Below are 13,322 nucleotides of genomic sequence, written 5' to 3' on the forward strand. Positions count from 1 at the left end.
AATCCTTCCACAAATTCTCCACACCTTAAAACTATTTTCTTGTTAGAAGCAAATGACAGTTATGACACGTTTCAGATACTGTGCGCAATATAAAACTGTACCATTGGCTTCATGTTGTTAAGAGGATTAGTTTGAAGCTGCTGTATAGAAAAGTATATAATGGGTTTCTTTATCTATAGCACATGTACTGTGGGTAATTTTAAAATGTAGTTGTTCTAGTACTGTATTTTGAAAACAGTGAGACCCAACCTTTTGGCAGGCATGCCACAAATTGGTCCCTGATCCTCTCCAAGTGCCACTCTTATTCCTTCCCCCACTCAACCTGCTGCTCTGCTACCTGCTCCCTACTCTGTACTCTTTGCCTGATCTGTTTTTTGCCTTATCTGCTGCTGTGCTACCTGCCTGCTCCCTGATCTGCTCCACGCATAGAAGCAACCTGTGCCACTTGAGACATTCATACCAAAGGTTGACCATCCCTGGCTTATATTATGGAGTAAATGCTTCTGGAACTCATTTTTTAAGAAGAAATGATCAAATGTGTGTTATTGAGGGGTGCCAGGTTGACAGTAGTGGAGTTTGGATCGCTGCTGTACTGAGACCACTGCCACTCATACTGACCGCTGTCATTTCATTGCTCTCTATACTTGGATTGTAAAGTTTTGGGGGGAAGGACTGGCTTTTTGTTGAGGTTTGCACAATGTCTAACACAGCAGGCTTCTGGACTAAGACTGGAGCTCCTGTGTGCTTTGGTAACACAAACAAAAATTGCTGCACACTTGTTCACCGGATAGGTATAACATGCAAAATAGTTGGTCAACATTTCCATCCAGTCCCAGAATGCCTTAGAACTCAGTATCATAACGAAGCAGGGTGGGGAGGGGAAGTGACTGGGGCAGGAGCCCTGGTGGGGAAGGATGCCAAAAATAGCCATTGCTGCAACCCAGAGCTGCCTTGTTAAGCCTTTGCTTAAACTTGATCTAGAATAGACCACTTGAATAATAAGGTTAATTAAGCTACATCCTTGTCACATGACAGTGATAAAGGCACACAGGAAAACCTTTATTTCTTATAATACAGAACAAGGAATGTTGTTACAATAATTAATAAAGTAATATTCCTAAATATCCCACAGACTAGCTCCCTCTGCTTTTGCTCAAACTTTCCCAGTCTGCTTAGCTTTGCTTCATCTGAAGTACCAGTACGTACATCCCCACAACAGCTAATTCTTTAGCTTGTCTCCATAGTTTGGCACCAATTTAAAGCCCTCATTACCAATTCGTGGTGACAAACAAAGGTCTGAAAAGGGTTTTTGTGTCGGTTTTGGTGGCATGGATACCTGTAAAGTAGAGCAGTATGTCAAATAGCTCTAACTGTCATTTGAGACAGAACAGTGGAACAGAAGCTATGAACCTGCACCAAGCTGGCATCCTGGCAGCAAGGGGCAAAATGCTATATTTTTTAATGTAAGCTCTTGTGAGTTGGTTCTGATGGCTGGCCAGAGCATCTGTGAAACTTTGAGAATTTTACCTATGTCAAAATGGAAACTAGCAGATTCTGTTTAAATTAAAGAGGGAAAAAACCTAGATCTGCCAGTGTGTGTCATGTTTCATCTTTTGATATGATTTATAGCAGCTGAAATACTAAACTATGGGACTAGGTTTATAAATGCTGTCAAACCTTTAAGTAACTATCTGCAAATCTGTACGTATATGGAATTCGGTACCTTCTTTAAGGAGGTGGTAATTTTCTGGTTTGTGGTGGGCAAAAGGAAAGAAACTTTGGTGACTATGAGAATGACTTGCCTAAGGACCCAGATGCACCTCTCCATTACTCTTCTGGTAGAACCTATGTATGTCACTTGTATGTGTACTTTTTTTTTTTTTGCTTTTCCCTATTAATATAGTCCTTCTTTCAGATAGGAAAGAAACATGGGAAATAAACTTGCATCTAACTTAATATGCGAAGCATGGAAAACTTAGGGAGATAGTGACACTAAGCCATCTTTGTATAACATAGTAAGACAATAGATTGAAATTCAGGTAGCTTGGACTAGAATCCTGATTTAGCTGAAAACTTCCTGTTGGTTCCTTCACCTTGGTGAATCTGCTTAATGTGTCTGTGCCTTAGCTCCCTGTTGCAAAAAGGGACAAGTACTTTCCTAGCTCCTAAGTACATTGTAGGGATAAATCTACTAATGAGTAAAGATGGTGATAAGGGGCTAATTACTAGATGGAAATACATGGCAGTAAGTTAATAGGAGGAGCTGACCAGATGCTGGGTAAAGGCAAACTGTGAGTCTGAGGTGTTCTCTTCTCTGAGTAGGGAGGGTCCTGAATGGTAAGTGGGAATTGGTGGTGGTAATGGGAGCAGGAATAGATATATATGCACAGGTTTCTTGCAGGAAATGCCGGAGAAAAACTGAGACTGGCGATGTGTATTCTTGCCTTTCAGAATTGACTTTGCTTGAGTAGGGAAATCAAGGGAATAACATTTTAGAACACTTTAGTTTGCCCAGAGTTGTGCAGTCCTAAATAACCTGGTCTGATTAAATGGAAAAGAAAAATGGTAAAGCTTTAAGTCTTCAAAGTAGTCACTTCCAGCTGTGTTGCTTTTAGTTGCTTCAGATTGTACACCACTGTGAACCTGCTGTGATTCAAGGCATTATCAGAAGTACCTGTGTTCTTCACTCTTCTTAGTGATAAACTAACAAGAATGCCCTCATTCATAGATGGAAGAGCTTGTGTCCCAGGATCGTAATATCTGGGGCTCCTCTGGAAGGGATCCAGCTTCTCATGTACTGTAGAGAAGCCTCAAACATTACTTTCTTTGTCTGTCAGTAATGGCCTGAGTGGAGAATTTCTGTGCTACCTTTTAACAATGACTCTTTCCGTTGCACAAGGCGTATAACTCCTGCAGTGTATCCTTTTTAATGAAAGCTGCTGCAGTCACTGTCAGTTCCTACTGCTCTTGGGAGACTGGATACAGACCTGGGAGTTAAAAAAAAAAAAAAAAAAAAGAGGAAGAGTGTGAGTGTGGTTAATCCTCTGATATTTGATTTTTTGAGTGTCTTTGAGAAGCTTTTTGTCTTGTTTTTTTGCTGTCCCAGCTGTTAAAATGATAGTTTATTTCTGGAGAGAAGATAAAAAATTCAGTTGCTGCTCTCTGATGTTTTTTTGATTGCAGTCAGGGATTGGGGATGGAATATTTTTAACAATGTAGACGCTATTTTGGTGGCAGTTTATGTTAAATGCTCAGGGCTTTCTCTCTAATTCTTCATAGGATGTCATTGTAGAATTTATTATGGATGATTGCAATTAGTATATCTCTATCCCTGTCCAATTACCTTTCCTTGTAAACAGAATAAAAAAAAATACAAGTTGAGGTGGGAAATAGAAAGTCAAACTTTATTCCTTGTGGTAATGTAAAACAACACTAGTATGTTGAGAAATGTGCACAGAAGACAGGACTGTGAAACAGGAATGGTATTGGATGCACATTTTGGTCCTCCTGCATTGAGCCGAACTCTGGGGGCAATTGTTTCTGGTACCTAAGAGATGCTCAAGAGACAACATTTCAATTTGCTTGGAAATCCCTTGAGGTAATCCTTCTAGTTTTGCAGCATGTGGCTGGAATGCTATCACTCACAAATTCTCTTTATTATTTAGTGTGAGAGTGACGTTGTAGTCATGATGGTCCAGAAGTTATGCATGAGGCAAGGATTTCTTAGGGTGATATCTTTTATCAGACCAACTATGTAGCTAGGATAAAGTTAAACAAGCTTTTGTATGCAAGGCATTCTTTGTCGGTCTGTGATCACAGGAAGCTAGGCACAGCATTATCACTATGCTTCCTGTGATCAGAGACCTGACAAAGAATGCCTTGCATTCGAAAGCTTATCTGACTTTATTCTAACTACATAGTTAGTCCAATAAAAGATAGCCAGCTAAAAAATCCTCGCCTCTCTTTATTATTTAGGAACTGGAAAATTTAACAGAGCGTGTACTCCTTGCAGTGTATTTTCCAGGCTTCTGTTAAGAAGAAAGTTTTACATACTCTTGCATAAAATTTGGGGATATTTTTGGTCATATCCAGATCCAGCAATCTTGAAGTGTATTTGTTCTCCAGATTTGCAGGATTTGGAATCTTTCTCCAAGTCAGGAAATCTAGCAGTATCGAAAATAAGATCTTTTTATGAGCTTTGCAAAAAGGCAAGAATTTTATACCAACTGCATGAATGGTATAGACATAGGCAAGCTTTTGGGAAGCTGAGGAAGTACCCTTCCTCAGGCCTCAGGATTGTTGCATGTGTCTATACCAGCCATCCAGTTGATCCAATAGCAAATATCAGCCACAAGAATTCTTGCTTCTTGAATATCTCCTAGACCATCATGGCAATAACTTCACCTCAATACTGTTTATACTGGCTTTGTAGTTAGAAGAGGACGTACTCTTTGAACTTGTTCTTCTTAAAAGTCATGATAATTAAAAAATAATAAATGTTTTTTGACTGTGTATGTCAGCACAGTACAGGATAGGGCTGCAAGGCCCAAAGGCCCTGTGCCCTTTGTGACTGTGCCTTTGGGGCACAGACTCACCCAAGTCTTATGCTCAGCGGAGATTACCTGATCCTTGCCTACCAAGTCTTGATGTTAAACTTGTCTAAGTTGAGAGGTGACCACTTCCGTTGCGTACAACTCTGGATGTGCTGGGATCGGCTCTTCTTTGGGATTCCAACCTCCCCTACACCCTCTTCTAGTGCCACCCAGTTGTTATTGAGTTCATTGCACCCTCATCTTTCAGTGGACAATCTTCAGCTGTTCTTCCTTGGCAGGTCCACGTGGGTCTAGACTGGATTTAAAGAGGCCAATCCTGTGTTGAACCTTTGGTCGGTCAGTCACAGATCGATCAGTGGACCAAGAAAGTAAGAGGATTCAGACAATAAAACAGAAACTCCAGTATGGCTTGATCTAGGGCTTCACTGCTGGACTTCTTCCCTTGGCCCTAAAAATCCAGTTCTTGGGGCTGTGGGCCTTTCTTCACTGCCTGGCCCTTCCCCAAAGAACTAAAGTAAAAAAGAAAAAAGAAAGGTAAGGGGCTTCCTGGACCCCTTCGCCTCACTTGGACATTTCCCTGACTTAGATGGTTCAGAATCTGGTCTCAGCTTCAGCAGCTCCTGCTGCCTTTTAGCAGGTAAGTCCATCTGTCAGTTCCCCTTTACTCAGCTCTTGAGTGAGCTTGTCATCAACTTCCCCACCAAGGTGTATGAGCTGGCCTGGTCAGTGTCCTGTCCCCTGCTCCTGGGGCTGTAGCCCAGTCTCTTAGGTTCTACACCCTGTTGGAAATTTTTTTTTTAAATTAAAGGGAACTAACTGCCCCCCCCCCCAACCCTTAAAGGGGCGCTGCTGGTGACCCCAGCAGGCACTCCCCTCTCTCACCACTCCTGTGGTCCCTCCAGCGGCATTCTAGCTCATTGAGCCCGTTGTGGCTCTCAAGAACTGCCCTCTCCATTGCTCCTCCATCTGGAGCTCTTCTCCTGGTGAGTGGGCGTCCTTGACTTTCCTTCACTGTCTTTCTTTTCTCCCCACCACTTCTCTCCCTGATTCTGGCAGCTGGCCAGAATTCCCTGCTCTGCCCCTGGCAGGGCTAAGCCTCATCCAGCAGCTGCTTGTAAATTGCTGCAGCTGCTAGTCTACTCTTGTTGGCTTCTGTGGGGTGGTGGTTCTCATCCTGCTGCTGACAAATAAGTATTTTTCTTCCCTTTGTTACAGTTTAGAATAAGTGTTTCTTGCACCCCTATGGAATGTCAAAGCTTCCTATTTTACAAATTAAAGCAGTGAGTGGGAACACTTCAAGACTTGGGCTTTAAGGGCGTTTATACACATACATTTGTCTGCTCTGATGAGCCGGAGATCTGGCATGTTGGAGCAGACTTGATTAATTGCAAGCTGGTGCTGTGTTGTGTGCATGTGTATAAATGGCAAAATGTGTATCAATTCTAAGAAAATGGTGGCAATGCACTTTTGAACTAAAACACCTTTGGTGCAGGCATGTGTACAAATGTCCTAGGACACACAAATTGCAAGACCTGAAAACACTAATCCTAAAGAAATTGTTTCCTGAGTCACACCAGCAAGAAAGGAAAAATTGATGAATATTGCTTAGGAAGTTCTCAGCTGATGATGACTGACTTCAGATTTGTTAAATTCTGTATTGCAGAAACTGTCAGTTTTATCTACCTGTGGGGTCTGGAAGTAATTGGTTAATATGCAGGGCCTCAATTTGGAATCAATAGGCTTTCTTCTCTTTGGTGACAAAGGTGTCTGAGAAGCAGATAGCAGACATAGGACATCTCTATAACTTGGTGGCAGTATGCCCTGGTCTGGACAGCCATGTACTCGCATGCTCCAAACCTGGAATCAGGTTGGTAAAGATGTTCCAGAGTTATTCCCGAAGGCCATTCTCAAGCCTGCAGAAAATGGAGGTCCTGACTGGACCTTTCTTTCTTTTGTGGGACTTCCTTTAATAGTTCTTTTGTCACCTAAAGCATGCCACTAAAAGAGCCTCAGTGGATACCAGAGTTTGGTGAAGAATTGGGTATCTAGGAGAAACAGAAAATACTCAAATATTTAAATAAAACATTCCAAATAACAGTCTGATCTCATGTACCTTCTTTCCAAACATCAGCACACACTGTCTCAAAATAGCAGTCCTTTAGACCTATTGCCTGCTTTGCATATCTAAACAATTTCTCAGTTGGTCAGGTGTGATAGCATCTTGAGCAGATCATTTACTCCTGTTTTCAAATTAAAGAACTTTGTACTTAACTTGTAATTTTAGTTTACACTAGTGTGTAAAATATAAGGTAGCAGTTGTTTTTTAAGGTAAAAATTGTTCTTTTCCAGCTGTTAGTTTAACTGTTTGTTTTATTTTTGATTTGTAGCACTGCAGTACATGGAAGGATATTTATGCTGAAGGGTACCACTGCTGTGCGAACAGCCAAAAGGGAATATTAGTTTCTCCTTCAGTCCAATCAGTTAATCTTTTGTATATCCCATGTCTTTTGTATGGTTTTAATGTGAAATAGGGGCTTGGTTTTCATAGATTTCATAGACCTTAGGGCTGGAAGGGACCTCGGAAAACTATTAAGTCCTACACCCTGCCCCAGGGGCAGGAAGTCAGCTGGGGTCAAAGGATCCCAGCAAGATAAACGTCCAAGTAAGTGTTTTGTAAGATGCTGGAAAAAACACCTGTCCCCAATGAATTTGGATGATAGTTGAGGAGATTGCAACTCAGGGTTAGGTTCTATAATAGATTAATGCAGGGGAAAATTTTCCCTTTATCATATGATAGCTTTTGGCTACTTTTCTGCTATTTACATTACCTAAGGAAACATTTTTAAAAAATGGATAAGAAGAGTGGTATTGTTTGTGTGTGTGTGTGTGTACTTTATTATTTTTTGTCATAAACTTTATTAGTAGTATATATCTCTTATGAATGTTTTCCAAGACCAGTGCATACAATTTATAAAATTAATAAGTACTGGATGATAGTTATTGGACCCATTGGGTCCAACTAATGGACCCATTTTCTATGTACTGCATTATTATTTTGCTGATGGGGAAGAAAAGATACATCTTTACTGTTTGTGTTGTGATCCTTTATGTGATCCATGCTGGATGGACATTAACCTACCCTGCTCCTCAAATGTTAATTAGGGAAGCTGCAGGATTATGGCATTAAATCTAAAAAAGGGCTTGGTTATCTGAAATGGGAATAAGGTAGAATTTAGGCATCTAAATCCAAAAAACCTCCCTGGCAGCTGCACAATAACCTAAGCGCAATAGGTATCTCTGTTTTTGATCCATTAAATCCCCCTGGGATCCTGCACAAGCCCAGGAGTACTCCACTTCTGGCATGGCTGAATGAGCTCAGGGTACCTATATTCTTTGACATGTTTTAATTAGAACACATTGGAGCAGACTTAATTAAACAAGTCTGCTGGAAGACAGACTTCTAATTAGAATGCTCCAGCATGCCTTGCTGTCATGTGTATTAAGCATCCCATATTTCAAAATGGCAGTGGGGGTGCTTAACTAAAACTTCTCAAATGAGCTTTAGGTAAAACGCCTCCATGGCCATTTCCAAATGCAAGATGCTTAATGCACATGACACAGCAACGTTTTAATCAGGCCCAGTATAGGAAGCCCAGAAGCCCAACACAGGGCTCTGGGTTCTACTCCATGTGTTCTTTGCAGGGCTCAGAATTGGGATATCTAAATCCTATTTGGAAATATTGCTGAAAAGATAAAAGATCATTTGGTTTTGAGAGATGATAAGCAGATGTGGCCAGCAACATTTTTTTTTTTTTATAAAAAGCACCAATCAGAGCAAATTATTTAAAAATGTCTGTTAGTAGAAACTAATTGAATGCCATCTAGGCTGGGATGTACAAAGCAGAGTGCAGCCAAGAATTAATGAGAGAGAAATACTGAATTGGCATTTGAATGCCTTCATCTGTATTCCTTCCAAAAGAACCGTTATTTGTATATCCTAAGGTGTAAAATGATTAAAGGCAGGCTAGCCAAGTGCACAAAATGTGGATTGGCTGATGCACAAATGCAGGGTTGGCCGGTCATGTTATGCAACAACAGTTAGAGCATTATAATGGAACAATTTTTTCTTCCTCAGCTGAGAATCTCTAAAACCTAGAATTCAGGAAATGACCTCTCCCTGACCTGTTCTTAGAACAGTTGTTTTTTATAGTCCCTTCTTGGAGCATCTGCAGAAGCTGAAGTTCAGCTCTCTGTTTGTCTCTGTGTATCCACTGACACACATTTCTTAAAACGTTTTAGTACTTCTGTGCGTAGGTGGTAAGACAAAGGATACCAAGTGCTGATCAAAAAATTATTTAGTGCTTAGTTGTACTATGCAGACATAGTACCTTGCTGGAATCTGTATCGAGATACCATATCCTAGGTGAGCAGTAGGAGTACTTCTGCAGTGGAAAGTTCATAGCTCCTGCAGTTCCACTGCCGCTAATAGTTTAAGCCTATCCCCTACCGTTTTTCACACCTACTCCATAGCCTGTGTGGGGGCTGCCATGGTTCCAGTGCCTTCAGTTGGTGTTCTCTTTGAGGTGATATACAGCTGAGATAAGCATGGGGAGCATGGTGCTCCCTGTATTCTGCACAGAATCCACTCTGTCAGGCTTCAAGCCATGACTGTTTGGCAACGGGTTAATCCCCATCAAGGATGACCTTGGCTACCACCTTGTTTGCCTACCTCAGTGCCATATTCTGGATGAGTGCTCTGCTTATGAGTCCCCCTCTTCTGGGAATGGTAAGTCCAGGAGTACACATCTCAAAATATATCACTTTGGATTTGGAAGTGATGGTTAGAACCAGATCATTTGGCTACCATTTCTTTAAGCAGTTGTCTTACTCCAGGATGGGACAGTGAAGAAAAAGTCAAGAAGATATCCTTTTTGGAGATGTTCCTGATACTGAAGAGGTGATGGGCACTGAAACTGGTCCCATACCGTCTTGTGATGCCGCCTTTCAGTAAGGGCAGATATTTCTTCTCATTGTCAGCATGTTCTTTCGTGCCAGCTTTGAGCAGGGATCAATTTTTCCTGCCATTGGAGAATGACCCCAAGGAGGTAAATGGAGAGCTCCTATTCATAGAATCATAGAAAATGAGGGCTGGATGGGACCTCAGGAGGTCATCTAGTCCAACCCCCTGCTCAAAGCAGGACCAGCCCCAACCAGCCAGGGCTCTGTTGAGCTGGGTCTTAAAGGATGGATATTCCACTACCCCTCTAGGTAACCCGTTCCAGTGCTTTACCACCCTCCTAGTAAAAGAGTTTTTCCTAATACAGGTTTCCCTCACTGTATGTGGGTTCTGTATACACAAATTTGCTCTTATGCAATGACCCTTTTTATACCAAAAATTTGTTACATGTCAGGTAAATTCACTCTTATGCAATCGATGTAGTGGAAACCTGCAGTCAGATGCTTTGTGCGGTGCATTGTGGGAGTGACACCCCCGCAAATATAGTCTTTTGTGCGAATCTGTCCTCCTTGCTCGTTGTCTCTGACACGTGTTTCTGTAGTTGCTATTCCCATTATGGTAACATTCACCACCACCCTGTGATGGTGTGTACTGTCTGCTGCTGATGAGTACCAAAACTGTCTTGTAGAAGTGGTAGAAATGGGTCTAGGGGTCAGTACAGTTGAGGCCTTGGAACATATCCCTATTTATTACATTGTAAAGTGGGTTTCCTTTATGCAAATTCGAGTTATGCGCCATTTTCTAGGAACACATGTCCAGCATAAATGGAGGGAAACCTGTATCCACATGTAAACTTCCCTAACAGCAACTTGAATATAGAGTATGTTCAGAGTATAGCTCAGAATATACCCTCCCTGAATGGGAATGAAAGTGGTTCAGGACCTGCCAGGGACCATGCCTCCCTGCCCATAGTGGTTATCCTCCCATGTGTCAAGGAGCAGGTCATCCTTCAATATAAAAGAAAAAAATATGAGATTGCTCTGTGTAATGGCTTTGCTGGTTAGGCTAGCATCAACGTAACTGGAACAAAAGATGGTAGAGGGACAAGAAGGATGTCTTTTACTAATGGTTCCCTGTGGACCCTGTTGATAGACTTTAATTACATGTGTATTCATTGCCTGGATGTTGCTCATAATTTATTAACTTAAGATACAGCATACTGTCCAGTTCTTATGTAGTAATGGGGTTGCTTTTCAGAATTGTGAAAATCTAAAGGTCAGATCCAGACATGTTGCTACCATCTGATGAATTTGGTTGAAATTGGACTTGCACAGGGAATTTTTATAGAGATTAATTTCTTTAATACACATCCTCTAGGAGTATTGCATGGGTTGTATACTATAAGCTAAATCTGCCAGGCTTTACTGAGTTAAAATTATCAGTGATGTGAATGGGAGTATTGAATATGGGAGGCCTGTAGAATGAGGCTTTTTATAGTCACAAAAGTAAATAATTTGACATACGTCCAATGTTATCCATTATAATTTTACTAGTTTATCCTGGAGCAAAATGAAATGAGTATCAACAAAGGGGAAATATTATGTACAGTATGCCATTCATTTTTCTCTTGTTTTGTTTTTATTTGGATGGCCGTCCAATTTGCTTTCTGTCTAGTAAAACATAATCCTGTTTGTATTTGTAAAATTAATGTCAGCTTTTTGTGCTTTGTCATTTGTAGCAGATAAATTTAAAAAGAAACTGGAAGAACTGGAGAGAGAGAAGAATTCTTTAAAATTTCAGCTTCCTTCAAGTCATCCTTCAATTAGCAGCTTCTTGGGCAGATTTCATGTGCAAGTTCAAGCAGCACTGTCCCGGGCTGCGGATCGGTAAGTTCACTGGCAGCTTGTGACATGGAATTGTTTCAGTTTTTTTTTGCTTGAAATATTGGATAAAATTAATGACTACTTTAACTTCTAAATGCAAGAAGACTTTTAGAATAGTGATATTTCATCTTTTCTGAGATACTTTTAGTAAATGCTGTAGCATTTTTGTCTTTCTACAAGGGCCTAACCCTGTAACTGTGGCTTTGTTCTCCAAAGTATGTTCATCACTACACAGATCCCAAAAATAAAGTTGCAGTCTCTCTCACAAGGGCTAATAGCTTCAAAGAGAGAGAATGCAAGATGCTTTAGCTGACCTTGGGGATGCAGTTAACTAATTTTTTTTCCTGTTTTTACATGTGTGTTTCTGGGTCTCTGTCTTCTTGGTACACCCATGAGTAGTTTCATTAAATGTAAGTCGTCCTTCTTAAATCAGTATTGGCAGCCATCCTCAGTTGCTAGGTGTCTCTGTCAGAAATCTTATTTCCCTGCAACTCCACATTTACAAAGTCTCCTGTGTTACTGTCAGTAAACATGTGGATTCTTTTTGACCTACATGAGTGCTAGGTAAAGTACCCATAATTGTAATGGGAGTTAGCTGCAGTAATAATCTGTTGATTGTTTTTTGTGATATTGGTTAATTGGTCTATTTCATAGTTTCATAGATGTTAGGGCCAGAAGGAACCTATTAGATCATTGAGTCTGACCCCCTGCCCTGGGCAGGAATGAGTGCTGGGGTCAGAGGACCCCATCCAGGTGTCTGTCCAATCTCCTTTTAAATACCTCCGAGGAAGGTATTATTCAATATTTTGGCAACCCTCACTGTAAAGAATTTTTTCCTGATGTCCAATCTGAATTTTGTCTCTTCCAGTTTATGAAACTATAGTTACCCCAACAGGCACCCTGGTAAACCTTGTATCCCCTATTTCTTGCTGGCCACCCCGATTAGGTTTGTAGGCAGCCACGAGATCACCTCTCAGCCTCTTCTTGCAGAGGCTGAAGAAGTTCCGGTCTCCCAATCGGTCCACATAGGGCTTTTTCTGTAGGCCTTTACCAGATGAGTGGCCCTCCTCTGAACCCTCTCCAGGCCATCCACATCCCTCCTGAAGTGCAGTGCCCAAACTGGATGCAGTACTCCAGCTGTGGCATGACCAATGCTGCAAAGAGGGGAAGTATCACCTCCCTAGACCTGTTTGTGATGTGCCTACTAATGCAAGAAAGGGTGGGGTTAGCTTTACTTATTACCTCATCACACTGGTGACTTATGTTCATTTTGGAGTTGACTGCAAGTCTGAGATCCCTTTCTGCAGTTGTGCTACTTAGAGTGGTACCTCCCAGGCTGCAGGAGTGTTGATGATTCTTCCTCCCCATGGGCAACACATGACACTTATCCTTGTTAAACTGCATCCTGTTCTGTTCAGCCCACTTCCCCAGCCTGTCCAAATCAGCCTGAATTCACTCCCTGCTGTCTAGTTTGTGTGCATCCCCCCATAGTTTGGTGTCATCAGCAAACTTGGACATGGTGCTTTCTACTCCCTCGTCCAAGTCACTACTGAAGATATTGAATAATACTGGTCCTGGGACAGAGCCTTGGGGGACTCCACTGCCTATATTTCTCCAGGTAGAAACCAACCTGTCTGCCACCACTGTCTGGGTGCACCTCATAAGCCAATTTTCTACTCACTGGACTGTGTAATAATCTACATTGCAACTGTTTAGTTTATTTGTAAGAATTGGGTGTGACACTGTGTCAAAAGCCTTTTTAAAATGTAAGTAAAGAACATCTACCTCTATTCCTCCATCCAAGCATTTTGTGACCTGGTCGTAAAATGAAACCAGGTTAGTCAGGCAGGATCTGCCTGCTATGAACCCATGCTGATTGCTCCCTAGCATCATTTTACCCACTGGTCCCCCACAAATGTGATCCTTAAC

The 13,322-nt window shown here is 41.5% G+C and overlaps 1 protein-coding gene across 4 annotated transcripts in view; it reads left to right on the forward strand.

The window, feature by feature from the left end:
* Nucleotides 1–13,322, forward strand: part of DISC1 (DISC1 scaffold protein) — a 392,283-nt gene that overhangs the window by 104,956 nt on the left and 274,005 nt on the right. For all 4 annotated transcript variants that reach the window (XM_090044055.1, XM_090044071.1, XM_090044079.1 and 1 more), the window contains exon 4: nt 11,249–11,396. In XM_090044055.1, the coding sequence (XP_089900181.1) occupies nt 11,249–11,396 (148 nt within the window). The remainder of the gene's footprint in view (nt 1–11,248; nt 11,397–13,322) is intronic.

This window comes from Crocodylus siamensis, chromosome 1 (genome assembly GCF_052110815.1).
Source record: "Crocodylus siamensis isolate JL-2025a chromosome 1, ASM5211081v1, whole genome shotgun sequence".
In the NCBI taxonomy this organism is placed as follows: Eukaryota; Metazoa; Chordata; order Crocodylia; family Crocodylidae; genus Crocodylus; species Crocodylus siamensis.